Below are 17061 nucleotides of genomic sequence, written 5' to 3'. Positions count from 1 at the left end.
ATGCATAAAAAGGTAAAAGAAGCAGCTGGTCTTCAAAAATTCAACACAGCTAGCAAACTGAAAGATCAACATGGGAACATCATCACAGATAAAAATAAAAAAATATGCATATGGGCCAAATACATACAAGAACTCTTTGATAATAATAAGACCAAACAACCTCCGTCCTACATATGTAATTACCACTTACCAATCCCATCAGATGAAGTGGAAAAAGCAATATTATAACTAAAAGATGGCAAATCTCCTGGACCTGACAATATATATTTATGCTGAACTCATAAAGCTATTTAACACCAACAGTATTCAACGACTAACAAAAATATCCAATGACATATATTTAAACGGAGTAATACTAAGATCATGGCTGAAGTCAACGTTTATTGCTCTACCAAAGAAAACAAAATCCGTAACCTGCAATGATTTCCGGACCATCAGCTTAATGAGCCACATTTTAAAGTTATTTCTAAAAATCATACATCAAAGGATATATAGACTATGCGAAGAAAAAATCAGCCGTACACAGTTTGGTTTTCGGAACGCAGTGGGTACGAGAGAGGCTCTATTTAGCATACAAGTGCTATTTCAACGATGTAGAGATGTGAATTGCGATATTTATGCATGCTTCATTGATTATCATAAAGCATTTGATACAGTAAAACACGACAAGCTGATGGAGATATTAACAAATATTGGAATAAACACCTGCGATCTAAGAATTATTAACAATCTTTACTACATCAAACATCATCTATCCGTACAGAGGCAGGAGAATCCGATGATATCAAAATCAAAGGTGGGGTCCAATAGGGATGTATACTATCACCCTTGCTGTTTAACATATAGTCTGAGCAAATCTTTCAAGAAGTAGTAGAAGATGTTGAAGCCGGAATTCGAATTAACGGAGAATGTATCAATAACATCAGATACGCGGATGACACGGTGGTATTCGCTGACAGTTATGAAGCCCTCCAGGAGTTAATGAATAGAATCACAGAGGTGAGTCGGAGATATGGACTTTCACTGAACATTAAGAAAACAAAATGTATGATGATCTCTAAAAAGGAACAGCAAATTGAAAGAATCAGTGTGAATGGTCAACCAATAGAAAGAGTAAAAACATACACCTATCTTGGTACGAACGTCAATGAAAATTGAGACCATTTCCTAGAAATAAAATCTAGGATACAAAAAGCAAGCTCTGCATTTCAAAAAATGGCTAAGCTATTCAAATGCCACGATTTACCAGTACCCACAAAAATCAAGTAAGTATGATATATCTTTCCTATTCTATGGCACCGAGTTGAGTCGTGGACTCTCACAGACGCTACCTGTAAGAAAATTGAGTCTTTCGGAATGTGGCTTTATCGTAGAATCCTAAAGCTATCCTATACCGACCACATTACTAACCAGGACGTTTTTATTAAGAATGCAAAAAGGAAAAGAGTTGTTAACCACAATAAAAACAGCCAAAATTGAATACCTCGGTCAGATCATGAGGAACAGCTAAAGATATGGGTTGCTGCAATTAATTTTTCAAGGAAAAGTAGAAGGAAAACAAGGACCAGGAAGGCGAAGAATTTCCTGACTGAAAAATCTACGTACGTGGTTCAATACAACAACGACAAATTTTTTCAGAGCTGCAGTTTGCAAAATACAGATTGCCATGATGGTCGCCAACATCCAAAACGGATAGGCACTACAAGAAGATGTATATGATAGTCTAAGCCATAGGTCTAAGCCATGACTTCACCCACCTGCGTTAACGTTTAGATTGTCGCTCCACCTTCTTCGTGGTCGGCCTATACTTTTTCGAAATCGACAAAATTAGCATATATGAATATTTTATTCGAGATGTTTTGATGGAGACGTATGCTGAAAATTCTTTGAACATAACAGAGCAAATAAAAGCTTATTTTGGACATGCGGGTCTGAAAAATTGCATTGAAAAGCTTACAGAGGGTTGTGCATATGGTAAAAGATTTCCTACGAGGTAAACCGATCACATTGAATCAACCACTGACGTTCCACTTTCATAATCTGCAAGATTGACGGAAGATCGAGAAAATTGGAGGAAGTTCCGCAAGACCAGCTTATTACAAATTATGATAAAACGATACCTGTATCAGGTTAGCGAATAAGATTAGAAAAAACTGCTTCAGTCTTGATTATTTTCTTTCCTATTTCTCCATTTTCTTTCATAGAATTCATTAAATCTATCTAAATTGAGCACCCAGAGGTTACTCCAGTCGTCAGACACGAAAATGCCACTGAACCTGTAAAATCATACGAACAAAGTGAATTTTGCTGAGAATGTCAATTTTGGCACTCCAAAAAAGATGCAGAAAAGTTTACTACTTTTACCGCCGCTTTCCCCTAAAACGCCTCCTCGTAGGGGGAGAAACTGAAAAAATCGATTTCCCAAGAATTTGTACGCCATAGACAAAAAATTTTGAACAAAACTGTTTATTAGCACTTTTTGTGTAGAATGAAACAACGCTTGAAGCGACCGAAGATTTTGACTTTCAGTTACGCGCGCGAAATCAATTTTAAATAAAAATTGTATCAACTCGACGGTAAAAATTGGATATCTTTTGATCAAAGTGTCCTATCGCCATAAATCAAAATGCGTTTTAAAAAAGAAGAGGGCAGTTTTGTATACAATTTTTGTATTTTGCCGCAACTGAAGTCAGTTTCAATACCGGCTTCGTGGAGACCTTTCCCGTGATATGTGATCGTTTGTACTTTAAACGTTTAAATTCTCCGTTTTTTAGGTATTTTTCAAATGCTTCATATTTGTTGCCAAAACACAAAATCAAAGTTTCATGTTATAGTTTTTGAAGATTAGGCTTTAACAACGAAAATTCAACTGCAATCGTACAATGAAAATAGTACTCATGAGAATCGTAAAACAGGTCAAAATCGCGCAATTTTCATATATTTAACATCTTTATAAAAAGCCTTCATTTGCGACAGAATATAAAAATTGCATACAAAAGCTGCACTCTTCTTCTTTAAAACTATTTTGATTTTTGTCAAGAGGACACTCTGATCAAAAGATATTGAACTTTTACCGTAGAGTTAATAAAATTTTTATTTAAAATTAATTTCGCGCGCGTAACTGACATTCAAAATCGCCGGTCGCTTCAAGCGTTGCTTCTGAGAGAATAGTTCATTCTATACAAAAAGTGCTAAGAAAAATTTTTGTTAAAAATTATCTCAGCTACATTTTTTACTTGAAACATTTTTTTCTACATCGTACATATGCTTGGTAAATCGATTTTTTCCGTTTCCCACCATACGAAGGGGAGTTTTATGGCGAAGCCTAGAGATAGGAGTGGTAAAGGTTTTTGCATATTTTTTAGGGATCCAAAATTGATATTCAAAATTGAAATTTAAAATCTGAAATAAAAGATACAAAGATTGATCTACATGATTTAATTATTATGATAGGGAACACAAAAGAAAACGATCGGAATATGATCCACTAAGGAAGCTTTTATTGGGATTGACCATTCTTTAGGAACGTTATATGTGTAAACGCAAACGCCCATCTCAATATTTTTTTACTCCCCCTACTTTTTGACATCGAATGGAATCTTGCTTATACATCCCTACCATCCTTGTACCCTACACCCTACCACCACCCCCACCTCCACAAGTGCACAACAGCACAACATTCGGAAATCAAGGCGCGCATGTACATCTACGTTCCACGTGTAGTGTGTAGCTTTCTAATTTCTATACTTTAAATATCCAGTCCTAAAAACAAAAAATTGATCAAACCTTGGTGGTTTCAATTTTCTTTTACAGCTTTCAATAAAGATTTATTGTGTTGTTATTAAAATATTCCAAATAGTTAATATAAAGCTATAACATGAGTAACAACGTAAATAATCAAGACACTGTTAAAAAATCGAAAAGTAACCTATCTTTTTGGTCACCTTTAAACGATAGCTTTAACCCCCCTAGTAAAAAATCAAGTTGCACTTGGCATACAAATGCTAGCAGAGAGTCAACGCCTCATACAACACAAGACTGGTAAGTAGATATTTATAATAATTTTATTATCAATGTGTTTTACTATTCTATATTTTTTTCCTGAGAAAATAAGGTGGTCATTGGAACTAAAATTATGTACATATTTTATTGAATATTGCGGAAATTGTTCCGACACAAATACTGTACGTATACTTCACTATAAATAGTGATGAGCCGAGACAATTATAAAGATTTTTAACTTCTTCTGGCGAATACTGGCGAGTGGCGACACTTCTACCAGAGATTGGATACATTCCAGTCTATCTGTGAAAAATCACTGATTTCATGTAAAAATCCTATATACAGGTTTTTGAAGGTTATAATGAGGGATAGCTGATGACAAATCCTTGAAGACGTACAGCTGATTTTGCTTTGATTTTTTAAACAATGATAAAAAGTGAAAAATTTTATTATTTTTGTCTATAAACCATTTCTTATACATTTTAGAGAAAAATGGTTTAAATAGAAGTGTAAACCTTAAAAAGGTCTTTAATTTGTGAGTTTCCAAATTAAAATACATAAACAATTGATCGAGATAATTGCAAAAAACCCTTATTTTTGCAGTAATTTATAAATGTTAATAGCTTTGTTTTTTGAATCATGACATATAGTATTTTTCATATAAAAATGCGTACACGTCACAATTTATATAAAGTGACGTCACTTATATTTAACATTTCCAGAACGTCAACCTTAGGGTTCAAATTTTCCTAACACAGCTAATAATACGAAACCCATACGGAACTGCTCGATTTTTCATAGCCGTCAACATGGAATAATAATCAGAAAAATGTAATCATCATTATATTGGAAATTTTAGAATTATATTGATTAACCAAAGATATAACCAAAAACATTTGTTATTTTTACTAATATAAATTTTATGAAACAACTCTTTAAGTCTAATATTCCACAAAATAATAATTTTAATTAAATATATTAGACAATTGTACTCAACATGGTATTTATAAATACATATTAATTTTAGATTAATAGCTTTAAAAACTAATTATTTTTTAGTTTTTTTTAGACGTTTTTATTATTAATGCTCTAAAAGTGTTAAGTTTCAAATTTAGAATATATAATTTTGTATTAAAATGTTTTCCTATGTAGTTTAGTCTGTTGCAGTAATCTTAAAACTAAGTGTATTTACTGCTAATATAATAGTTTGACCAAAAGTTGACATTTTAAAAATTCCTCACTTATTAACTATTCTGATGTTTTGGCAACGCAGTGGGGTTCCGACGTCGTAAATCTTGAATGACGTGCACGCATTTTTATATGAAAAATACTATATGTAACTATTTGAAATAATGGCAGTTAATAAGTTATTGAATTGTGCTAAATCTCAGCTATTATCGACCAAATAGTTTGTAAGTTCAAATTCAATTTGTTTATCCCAGAGAGCGATTATTTGAACAACTATACTTACCCAAACAGTGAGTCTAGAGGTATTTAGCAGATCGCAATCGATTCTTAAGCCTTCAATTTTAAGATATATGTATTAAAAAAATTCAACGTTTTATCAAAAATTGGTATTAAAAAAACCGTTTGAAAAAGACCATTTAGCTTATCAACATTTATAATAACTTTCATAATTTTTATGTCACTCGCTCGTAAGTAAGCTGACTGAAAAGATGATGAAAACATATTATTAAAGGTCGTGGCATATTATCGTGCACCTTGCGTTTCCAGCACATAGCGTTTAGTTTCCGAAAAATATAATTTAAATGGTTTTAAATATGAACAACGCACACTGTCCGGAACATTGGAACATAGCGTTTCAGACACTTAACGTTTCCGTTCAGTATATTCGAAAACAATATTTTACTGATGATGACGGCTACGTAACGAGTCGTAACCGGTTGGTAAGGATAATGTGAATTAGATGTCCGTCGTTTTCTCCCCGTTGTTTATTTAGGTATTTGTTTGATTTTGATACAGAGTATTAAAAAAAATAATTTTCGAGGCTATTTTGTCATTTATGCATGTGTTTTTATTGCTTTGTGACAATTAATTACGGAAGTGATAAACAATTAGGACTTTTGTACGGAAGTGATACCTCTTCTTTTTAAAAATATTTTTTGGTTTGATATGCATGGCTTCGTTAAATGTAGTATTTTGTTTTTTAACTGAAGATGAAATTAAATTTAAAACATATTTAAACTGAATCCTATTCATTCTAAAATATCCATAATATTTTTCATCGTCATCAATTAATTCTCTGTATAAAGTCCAGTATTCACATTCCTTCTTCCTTTCTCTTAACATTGGATGTACTTCAAAACTTATTTTTAACACAGTTTTTCATTCTTCATCGGTAAAAAGAAGAGCAATTGCACATAATTTTTGTCGAGAAAAGCGAGATCATATCTTCACCGAACCACACTGAAACGTTCTATGTATGAAAATGCGAACGCGCAGCCCAATTGCTGGAGTGGAAACGCTACGTGCCGGAAACTATACGTGCACGATAATATGCCGCGACTTTTAGAGCTGAAAATTGAACAGATTATATAGGTAAGTAAAGATCTAGATTTTATGATCCAATTTACAGATGGCGTATAAAGAGAAGGTGTAAAAAGTTGTAACCCGTTAAAGTAATCGTACTCGAAAAATACCGCCACGTTAAATTGGAGGGTATAACTTTCCGAGCTTCGCGCTAGAAAAATTTGGAGTATCTTGCCTTCTATAACATGCAGATTTTTTTTTTAAACTGGGTATCTCGAGAAAATAATAAGAACTGGGCTATTTTCACCTCTGGCAAAAATCGGAAAATTCCGAAAAAAATAAAAATTTATTTTTTCTTTAAAATAATACCAAATTGAATTTTACTATTATTTCATAATAAATATTTAAATTTTAATAATTAATGTGTATTATTTATATAAATATATAATAATAATTATAGATTAATACTTAGATGTATTTAAATTAAAATATGAAACGAATCTTTTTGTACTTTTCAAGAAGAATTAATACTAATTATTATATATTTATATAAATAATATACATTAATCAATAAAAGTTAAATATTCATTAGAAAATAATAGTAAAATTCAACTATTTTATGGAAAAATTGAACTAATTGATTTTTCCGGGAGGTGAAAAAAGCACAGTTTTTATTGTTTTATCTAGTTACCGCAATTAAAAAAAAATAAAGCTTCTGCCTGCATAGAAACCGAGATATTGCAAATTTTTTCAATGCGCTTTAATTTGATCGTATTTATCGAGAAAGTATCATCACTTTAACGGGTTATACCTTTTTACTCCTCGTTATATGTCATCTATAAAATGGATCCCAAAATTTAGATCTTCGTTAGTAATATTTTTAATTTTCAACTCTTAATATTAATAAACAATGGAAGTATGATTAAAAAAATGCCATCTTGGTACGTCTTGGTACGACAGTATTGCATTATCCCCGTCACACAAACGATGATCTGTCGCAGCGATCCAGTCTGTGTCGCAGTTCTACAAAATTACAGATTTAAGGCTCAGACACACAGGACGCGATCTGTCGCAGCGATCTTCGATGCGGTCTTCGATATGGGGACATCACATAGGACGCGATATCAATGTGAATATACAGTATACTGGCCCCTTTTTAGAAAACAAGTCGTGCTAGTTTTCATAGTTCTTTTATTATTGTTGCAATATACTGTACAGTGGGCGATATTATACATTAATTTAGAAACGAAAAGAGAAAAAGGCAAAGTGCAAGAGAGTTTATTAATATAGGATTTTTATTTTTTAATCCATTTTCTACATTAAAAGAAAGATTAATAGCACGCACTTGATGCGGATCGCCCCGCCTACTTCGACTCGGAGATTGTGTATAAATAATAGCAAAATCTTCGAGTGAGGATGAGTCTATAGACCACGACCTTACCTAGAGCATAGTACGCTCTAGCTAGGGGGTCGCCAGTCGGGGCTGTGCTTCGTGCTACCGCATTTCTAGACTCTGTAGCTAGTCTTCTTTACCTCAACAAGTTGTTTTATTTCGATATACAAACGATGGTCTACGATATCATATAGTAAACATACAGTCTTTATCAAGACTTGTAAATAAGAATCTACATCCAGAAGTAAAATGGATAAATGCTAAAGGGGTTCTTCATACATTATACATAAAGCCCCTAGGCAGAGCGTACAGCAGAGTGGATAATTTCATAGGTCCACTCTTGCTGCGACGACAGCTTGATAATCACAGCAGTCATTGTTCTTTATCTGCTCTATCTATAAAATCTTCCAATTCAAATAAATATTCACTCTATATAAGACAAAATGTTCGGTAGAAAATAACACCATTTGACGTATCTGAAATTTTCAATCGCGCATACGTTCATGTAGCTACCATGAAAAAATTTCAAAAGGGCTTTGAAATAAGTGGTATTGTTCCATATAGACCAACTATTTTCACGGATGAAAATTTTTTGCCTTCCACCATTTCTAATATTCCGGCTGTCGAACTACAACTTCCTGAAGCTGATATTACTCCCTATACCTCAGAAACAAATCGAGTGCATTGAAAAGATGCAGTCTTGGAAATAAATGAACTTGATGTTATTCCAACTACATCAAAAGTCAACGAAGCTCAGGCAGATGTTACTTCTTCATCATCAAAATCGGATCTTACAAATATAAATGAGAGACAAGGAGATATATCTATTGCAGAAATGACATCGTTGTGCGTAGTGACTGAAAATAAATTAAACAAGAGGGATAGAAAATTAGATATTCTATTAGATACAGTCTTTTTTTGAAGCCATGTTGAACGTTTTCTAAAAAAAAAAAAAATTAAGACAACTATCTCCGGCTCCACAATATTTAAACACAAACTAAAATCAAAGCGATAATGCATTTTGTTTACGGACCAAGAAGTGGCTATCAGATTAAAATCTCGGCGTAAAATTTACGTACATTAGTATTCTAGGGTTAAATCGTTAATAACTAAAAAATACGAGAAAAGTTTGAAGGATTTTTGTTATTCTACACATATAGAACTTAAAACAATTGTTAGGTAGTACTTACGGTGACTGTTAAAAAACCACTGTATTTTTGCTTATTTCTCTGAGCTAATACAACAATGTCATCAATATATTTAATATTATTTAATACTGTTCTTACTATTATTCTTACTATTATTACTTCTTCAGTATCGTTAAGATCTTGATAAATCGACAAGCTGAACACGTTGAACACACGAGGAGACCATATTATTATTTTCAATCTTAATCCTTGCTGTCTAATTCTAGTGTAGATGTGAGATAGTTCTTATTTCTCAACAGACTACAGTATTAGCTCTTGGTGTTGCACGTTATTAAAAGGCTTTTCGAAATCTATGAAACAAGAATACACGTTTTAATTTATGTTAAGGCGTGTGCAAGAATATTTAGCCCGATCAGAGTTTTTTGGTGTCAAATCCTTGTCTAATTCCCATTCGGGTATTACTTATTTCACTTAAATTTTATAAGATTCTGTTGCGCTTCTAAAGGAGCTTCATTGTATGGCGATTGTTCTGATTTTTCTTTTACGATTCAGGAAACGCACGACCAAAATTCTGCCCAACGCACTGGAAGCAATTGGAAATACTCCCCTCATAAAATTAAATAGAATTCCAAAAGCCGAAGGACTGAAATGTGATGTCTGTAAGTATTATTTTATTTAATAATTTATTTTGTATTATATATTGTACGTTGGCAAATTGGTCGAATCTAAAGACGCGCATAAATGAACTAGAAAGTCTGGCAGAAGGATGTTTATGGCTTATCTGCTAATATGTTAACTGTACGCAACAACAAACATTTGTGCCTCTTCTATTCAGTTGGTGTTTTAAGTCTGATCTTTTAAGGCCATCGGTGAATCTTGTTGGGCTTCGCTTGTATGGCTGCAGTCTCCACTATTTTTTTTGTCCATCTGTTGTGCTTGGCTGGATTTATTTCTCTGTTATCGTCTTGGTTTAGTGCTCTCATATAGTGCATCTCTAATATAGATCATATAGTGCATCTTCCCTGTTTTCATCAAACTTTTCTTCGAAGAATTCAATTCATCTTTTTAATATTTCACTTAAATTTTCAATTCAATTTAAAAAGGTTTTATTGCTTGAAAATACGTACTCTCCGACTGATTTGTTCGAACAAATTTTTTGTGATTTCAAAAACGTCTTATTTTTTTCATAGTTTTTTTATACTATTATATTTATATATATTGTATTATATTATATTATATTATTATATTATATTATATTATATTATATTATATTATATTATATTATATTATATTATATTATATTATATTATATTATATTATATTATATTATATTATATTATATTATATTATATTATATTATATTATATTATATTATATTATATTATATTATATTATATTATATTATATTATATTATATTATATTATATTATATACTATTATAATATTTAACAAAGGCAATATCGATAAACACAAAGGCACCTGTATACTTCTAATACACAATGTACTTATAAATCTGAGAAAACTAAATATATACTGACCATATACGTACCCTTTCTCCGCTACTGTCACGCTTCCTGGTAACATTCACTGCGATAGCTAAACGAAAACTAAGCTGACAAAAACGAAAACCCTACTGATCACGCTCATGAGTAATTTCACTTATTATTTGCCAGAGTATAGTAACAATGACGATAGTAACAGTTTAAACCATCGCGTTCAAGTAACTTCTCCACCCCCTAGTTCATTACATCATCAGCAAACCTTTCTTGTACACAAAAAAAATGATCGCGTTCCGAATACAATCCGAATACAATCCGAAACTGTTGTCTGACATAAACATTGCAACTAATTATCTTTTTATGTTGACCACCAATATTCCTCGTCTCAATATAAAAACCAGTAAAAAGGTTTTGTTTTTACAAGATCACCTGGTTCTGAAATATTTTTCCCTCGTATCTGACCCGCCTTTCAAGTACACCCTCGTTTTTACCTTGTTTAAGCTTTGCGCTTCTTCAAGGATGGAGATTTTTATTTTTATTTTTATTTGGTGCAGTTTGATTTTTTTGGTTCAGTTGACTAAGACCGGGTGCCGCCGCTGTAGGCAGAAGTGTCAGAAGAACTATAACCATAACCGTAACCGAAGCGCCTTATTGCAGCCGTGTGGACCAAGCCCGTCACCAAGTACAAGTTCCTTGGAAAATGGTTCCTTTCAGATTATTGGCTATTGTTTGTTTGTTTGGAAAACGCGAGGAGGATAGCTGTGGCTGTGTCCTCGCCTAGGATGAGATATCGTTGTGCAATGAGATTGGGAAACCACAGAAAACCAATCTCCCCCTGTCCTTGTGATATTTAATTCGACTCTTAAGGAGTGTGCGTGGTGCTCACTGTATACTGTTTTGGTGTTGTGTTTAGGTGTTTATGATTGTATTATGTTGGTTGTGTGTTGTAGGGTTTTATATGTTTATGAAAGTTGAATTTCTATATATTCCGGCAGAACCGGAAGGAAAGAAAACGAGAAAGTAGTGGGGAGATTTGGAGAGGATGAACAAAACGATAACGGAGAACGTCTGATTGAATTATGCGAACTAAACAACCTAAAAATCACCAACGGATTCTTCAGACATAAAAATATTCATAAATATACATGGACGCAAGAAACACGAAAGCTGAAATCGATAATAGACTACATAATAATCAAATAAGATATCACAATAAAGATCAAAGGTGTGCGAGTCAGAAGAGGAGCAGAATGTGGAACGGACCGTAGACTACTGACAGCAAAAATGGGTATTAATTGGAAACATAACAAGACCTCCTCTACAGAAGAACCGTTGAACACTATAAGAGAAAAACAGTACAATATAGAACTACTCCAAAAACAATCAATAAGAGAACTATAACAACAACGTCTAGACCAAAAATTAATAGGTTTTAGATACGGCAACATCGAAGAAATATACGAGCATATAAAGGCGAGTATAAAGCAAGCAGCATTCGAAGCCCTTGGAAAAAAAGAAAATATAACAAATAAACAGCACTATTATGAAATAAATGAACCAATAAAAAGAATAATTGAAGAAAAAAAGCAACTATACAGAAAATGGCTGACTACAAACAACGATGAAGTTTATAAAGAATATAGAGAAAAAGATAGAGAAGTGAAAAAACAAATAACACAACAAAAGAATGAAGAATGGGAAAGAACCTGCTTAAATATTGAAGCATACATAGGAGGTTACTATAACTTCGGAGTCATGGAAAGTACTGAGAGGATTGAAACAAAACTCAAAAGAAAAAATTAAATTGGGAAATATACAGGACAAAGAATGGAAGGACTATTACAAGGAACTATTAACAGAACAAAGACCACAATTCATTGGAAAAGAAAACAGGCGAAGACGAAACAGATCCCCACAACAAGAAATAGAAATAACAGATGGGGAAATGAGAACAGCCATAAAAGCAATCAAAAATAAGAAAGCACCGGGACCTGGAGGCATCTCACCTGAGCTTATAAAATACAGATAAAAAAAATTACACCGGATGATACAGTGGATATTTCAGAAAGCCATAAGTGGAGAACAGCTCCCAAAGGAATGGACGAAGGCATATATGACATCTATATTTAAAAAAGGAGATAGAAAACGATACGAAAACTACAGAGGAATAAGCGTAATATCATCAATATGAAGATTATATAGAAAGATATTGCGAGAAAAGATAGAGCAAACGATAAAAGGCAAAATCGGGGAGGATCAGGCAGGCTTCACGACAGGAAGATCATGCAAAGACCACATATACCCGCTGGAACAACTATTGGAAAAGAAAAAAGCAACAAATAGAGATATACATTTGGCATTTGTGGACCTGAGAAAGGCGTATGACTCTGTACCAAGGTCAGAACTATGGGAGGCAATGTACAAAATAGAAATACAGGCGGAACTCATAGAAGCTACAAAAGCTCTGTATAAAGAAAATAAAGTGTCCATTAAAATGGGAACAAGAATCATAGGAGACTTCACCACAACAAAAGGGCTCCTGCAGGGTTGTTCCACATCTCCAACCCTATTCAAAATATACTTAGAGAAAGCCTTGACTACATGGAAAAGAAAATGCGAAGGCATGGGAGTACCGGTACGGAACGAATACCTATATATGTTAAGCTTTGCAGACGATCAAGTAGTGATTGCACAAGACCAAGACGACCTCAGCTACATGATGAAGAAACTACAAGAAGAATATACCAAGGCTGGCCTAGATATTAACCTCGCGAAAACAGAGTACCTATCTACAAGTGAAGAAGACATAGAAGATCTACAGATTGATGACAACTTAACAATCAAAGGAAAGGATAAATTCAAATACTTGGGGTTTATAATCACGAAAAAGGCAACAACAGAGGAAGAAATTATACAAAGATTAGGACAAACAAGAACAGTAATCCGACAACTTAACTCAGTTTGGTGGGATAGACACCTAAATATGAAGACAAAAACACAGATTTATAAAACATTAGTGCGAAGTATTATGACATATGGGGTTGGAAATTGGATCATAAACAAGAAAAACAGCAATAAGATAGTTGTTGAAATGACTTGAATTAGTTACATTGTTTTATTGAACTTAATTACAACTGAAATTAACATTTTGAATACATGAAATGATGGACTGTACATTTCTTCAATGCGGGACGTCTGACGGCCGCTAGCAGAGAGAGGGTTTGTTGTAGTTGACTTCTCGCAGTTGGTTGGAACACCATGTTGCCATGTTGCTTTAACTTTCTCCATATTCCTCGACTTGAAAGGTTGGTTCAATAATACTGGTAGCGGACAGATCTTAGTGACAGTTTTTTTAAAAGTTCCTTTCGACGTCTTTACTGTAACGACTCGTACTACGCCGTCTGGACCTGGGTGAACTTCACTGATTCGTCCTAAAATCCATTGACATGGAGGAACATTCTCATTTCTGTTGGTGACCAATGTACCACATTCTAAATTGGGTACCTTTTGTTTGCCTTTATATCTGCTTTGAATGCTAGAAAGGTAGGAAGTAGACCATTGCTTCCAAAAACTTTGCTGCAATTGTTGAAGCAGCTGAAATCTTGTTAACTGATTCAGCTTTACCGTTTCACCAAAAGCTGGATCAGGAACAGCAGTATGCGATCTTCCAATCAAGAAGTGAGATGGGGTTAAGGGTGAAAAGTCATTAGGGTCTGAGGACATATGGTAAAGAGGACTGGAATTTACCGTAGCCTCAATTTGTGTAAGTATCGTTACAAATTCTTCAAACGTTAATAAAACATTTTTAATTGTCCTAAGTAAGTGATGTTTTACACTTTTAATGTTAGATTCCCACAATCCTCCAAATGACGGAGAATTCGACGGAATAAAATGCCATTGAATATTTTTACTTGTGAAAAAGTTTGAAAATGTATCATAAGAGGTAGACAGAAACTTAAATAATCTTCGAAATGTTGCGATAAATGCTTTAGACGTAAGAGTAGTGACTAATTCTAAATGAACTGCCTTTGTACTGAAACAGATGAACAAACAGATATATGCTTTATACCTTTTACAACCACGACCTTTGCGATCTTTAAGGACAAAGGGTCCTGCATAATCAAAACCAGTGTGATCAAATGGAAATGAAATAGTTACTCTAGATTGAGGTAAATCGGCCATGAATGGAGTAATTTGATTTGGTTTAAATTTATGACATGTTATGCAATTTCTTACAACAGATTTGACTGCATTCATGCCTCCTGTTGGCCAATATTGCTTCCTTATAGTATACAATAATAATTGGGGACCTGCATGAAATAAATTTAAATGTTCATCCTCAATAAGCAACTGAGTAAGTCAATGCTTACCATTTAATAAAAAAGGATGTTTGTGGTTATAATCTATTATTAGCATCAATAAATGATGACAAAGCTAAGAGTTTGTGATTTCGTTTTTCTTTATTAGCTTTGATTAATTGTATTTCTTCCTGAAAACATTCATTTTGAGCTAATTTAATTAAACTTAATCGACCTTTTTCTAACTCATCTTGTGATAAAAAGGGGATGTACTGGATTTTGTGAGAGACATGATTGCTGGTTGTTGCACCTGGGGATCGTTTCACAAAACTACACGTTTGTCAGTTACAATGAAATTCTTACAAGTTTGCAAAATATCTCGTTATTAGTGTTTCACGAATGCACAAGTATTCACTTGTAACCACTAGTAAATTTTACAATTTTACAAGCAAAATAACTTGTAAGCTACCAACAATTTACTTGTTCAACACAAGAATAATTTACAAGTTTGTAGTTGACAGTTGTAGTGAACTAAACATTTTCTACCTAACGTAGTTGGTTTGACAAGTGTAATAAGTGTAGGAAAAATATTGCCTAGTAGCAGCTCTTCGTCAGAAAATGAAAATGAGTTATTTGTTCAAAGAAGAAGGAGGAGAATATTCAGACCAAGAATTGATAGTGATTTTCCATCAATTTATGAGTTTAATGAACGTTTTCGGATGACTTCTATACAAATGGAACAACCTCGTATAGACATTGCACCTGTCTTAGCGGATCCAACGAATCGCTCTTATGCACTGGCAACAAAAATGCAATTGTGTATAGCATTACACTGGCTAGGCAGTGGAGGACAATATCACGTCATAGCAGATACTCATGGGGTCAGCAAAGCAAGTGTCAGTAGATGTGTAAAAAAAGTGGTACACGCAATTAACCAAATAAAATTTCATCAAGTTGTTGCTTGGCCGGTAAATATTTTAAATACTGGCACTATTTAAATGGCACCCTTTTTCAGAGAATGGAAGCTGATTGGCATCTAATTCCAAATAGAATAATTCTAGGTAACTCTGGATACCCTCTATTAGATTCGCTTATGACCCCAATTGAGGTGAATGTGGATGAGGCTGTGAGCTGAGGCTCTGTGAGCTGAGGCTACAACAGAGCACATAAGAAAACACGGGGTTTAGTAGAAAATGCTTTAGGCGTATTAAAGGAGAAATTTCCTTGTCTTAACTACTTTCGTTTGAGTCCAGTATATGCAGCCAATGTTTTCAAATGCTGCACAGCGCTGTATAACATTACTCGGGAGAGAATGTATATAAACCGACAAATGGATAATGAAGAAATGGAAGACGATAACGAAATAGCCGGACAACCAGCTCCTTTGAATGCAAGACAAAGACAACAGGAGTTGATAAATTATTTTCTAAATAGAAACTAGTTCCAGTGTAACCTTAAAACAATAAAGAATATAAAATAAATAAATATAGAATAATACACAATATTTACTTTTTATTTAAACGAAAAAATAATTTCCAAAACATTTAACAAATACTTAGCATAATAATGAATTAAAAATCAAAGAAGTAATTCCTATAAACAAAACGTTTTTATTATAATTAATTAAAAAATCAAATATAACAATAACATAACTTCTCAAACAATGGTCGAATATTCCACGCTTTCACTGGTAGGTGACTCTTCTACATTTATGAGGTAGGTTACAGCAGAATCGAACGATGCAGTGAATTTTGAAGGGGTCACATGTAGTTCCCGTTCTAGTTTTAAAATCTCCAATGTTTTTAGATAACTTTCTTTTGCAAGGATTTCAATTTGGTGTTGTAATTTTTTCTTTTTTAAATCGATTAGTGCTTCGCCAATTGGGTCATTTTCATGAGATATTTTCGACTTGTTCCTTTTTGCACAAGATGCAGTAGGTACACTGCTGCTCCCAGTAGAAATAAACACATTAGTGTTTTTAATTTTGTTTGTTGCACCGTGATCTTGCAAATGGTTTAAATTATCTATTTCTTGTTTAACGTTTTCAGGATCTTGCTCCTTCTCAGGATCTTTCTCCCAAGTTTCGGAAATGCCATGACTACACAGAATTGGATTATCCGGCCCAAGAATGTCGAGAACTACATTGTCCATTTCTGTAAATTTAGAATCTGTGCCTCCACCTGAACCAGTTTTCCTTCTGTTATCAACTTTCTTCTGCAATACGAAAAAAA

At 33.4% G+C, this 17061-nt stretch overlaps 1 protein-coding gene across 1 annotated transcript in view; it reads left to right on the top strand.

Moving 5' to 3' along the window:
* Positions 1 to 3664: 3664 nt before the first annotated feature.
* LOC140441448 (cystathionine beta-synthase-like) overlaps positions 3665 to 17061 on the top strand; it is a 134796-nt gene continuing 121399 nt past the window's right edge. Inside the window, exons 1-2 of the mRNA XM_072532181.1 lie at positions 3665 to 4041; positions 9586 to 9692. Coding sequence (XP_072388282.1) covers positions 3878 to 4041; positions 9586 to 9692 — 271 coding nt within the window. The 5' untranslated portion in view covers positions 3665 to 3877. The remainder of the gene's footprint in view (positions 4042 to 9585; positions 9693 to 17061) is intronic.

Source organism: Diabrotica undecimpunctata, chromosome 5 (genome assembly GCF_040954645.1).
Source record: "Diabrotica undecimpunctata isolate CICGRU chromosome 5, icDiaUnde3, whole genome shotgun sequence".
NCBI lineage: Eukaryota > Metazoa > Arthropoda > Insecta > Coleoptera > Chrysomelidae > Diabrotica > Diabrotica undecimpunctata.
This window is presented reverse-complemented; position numbering and strand designations above follow the sequence as displayed.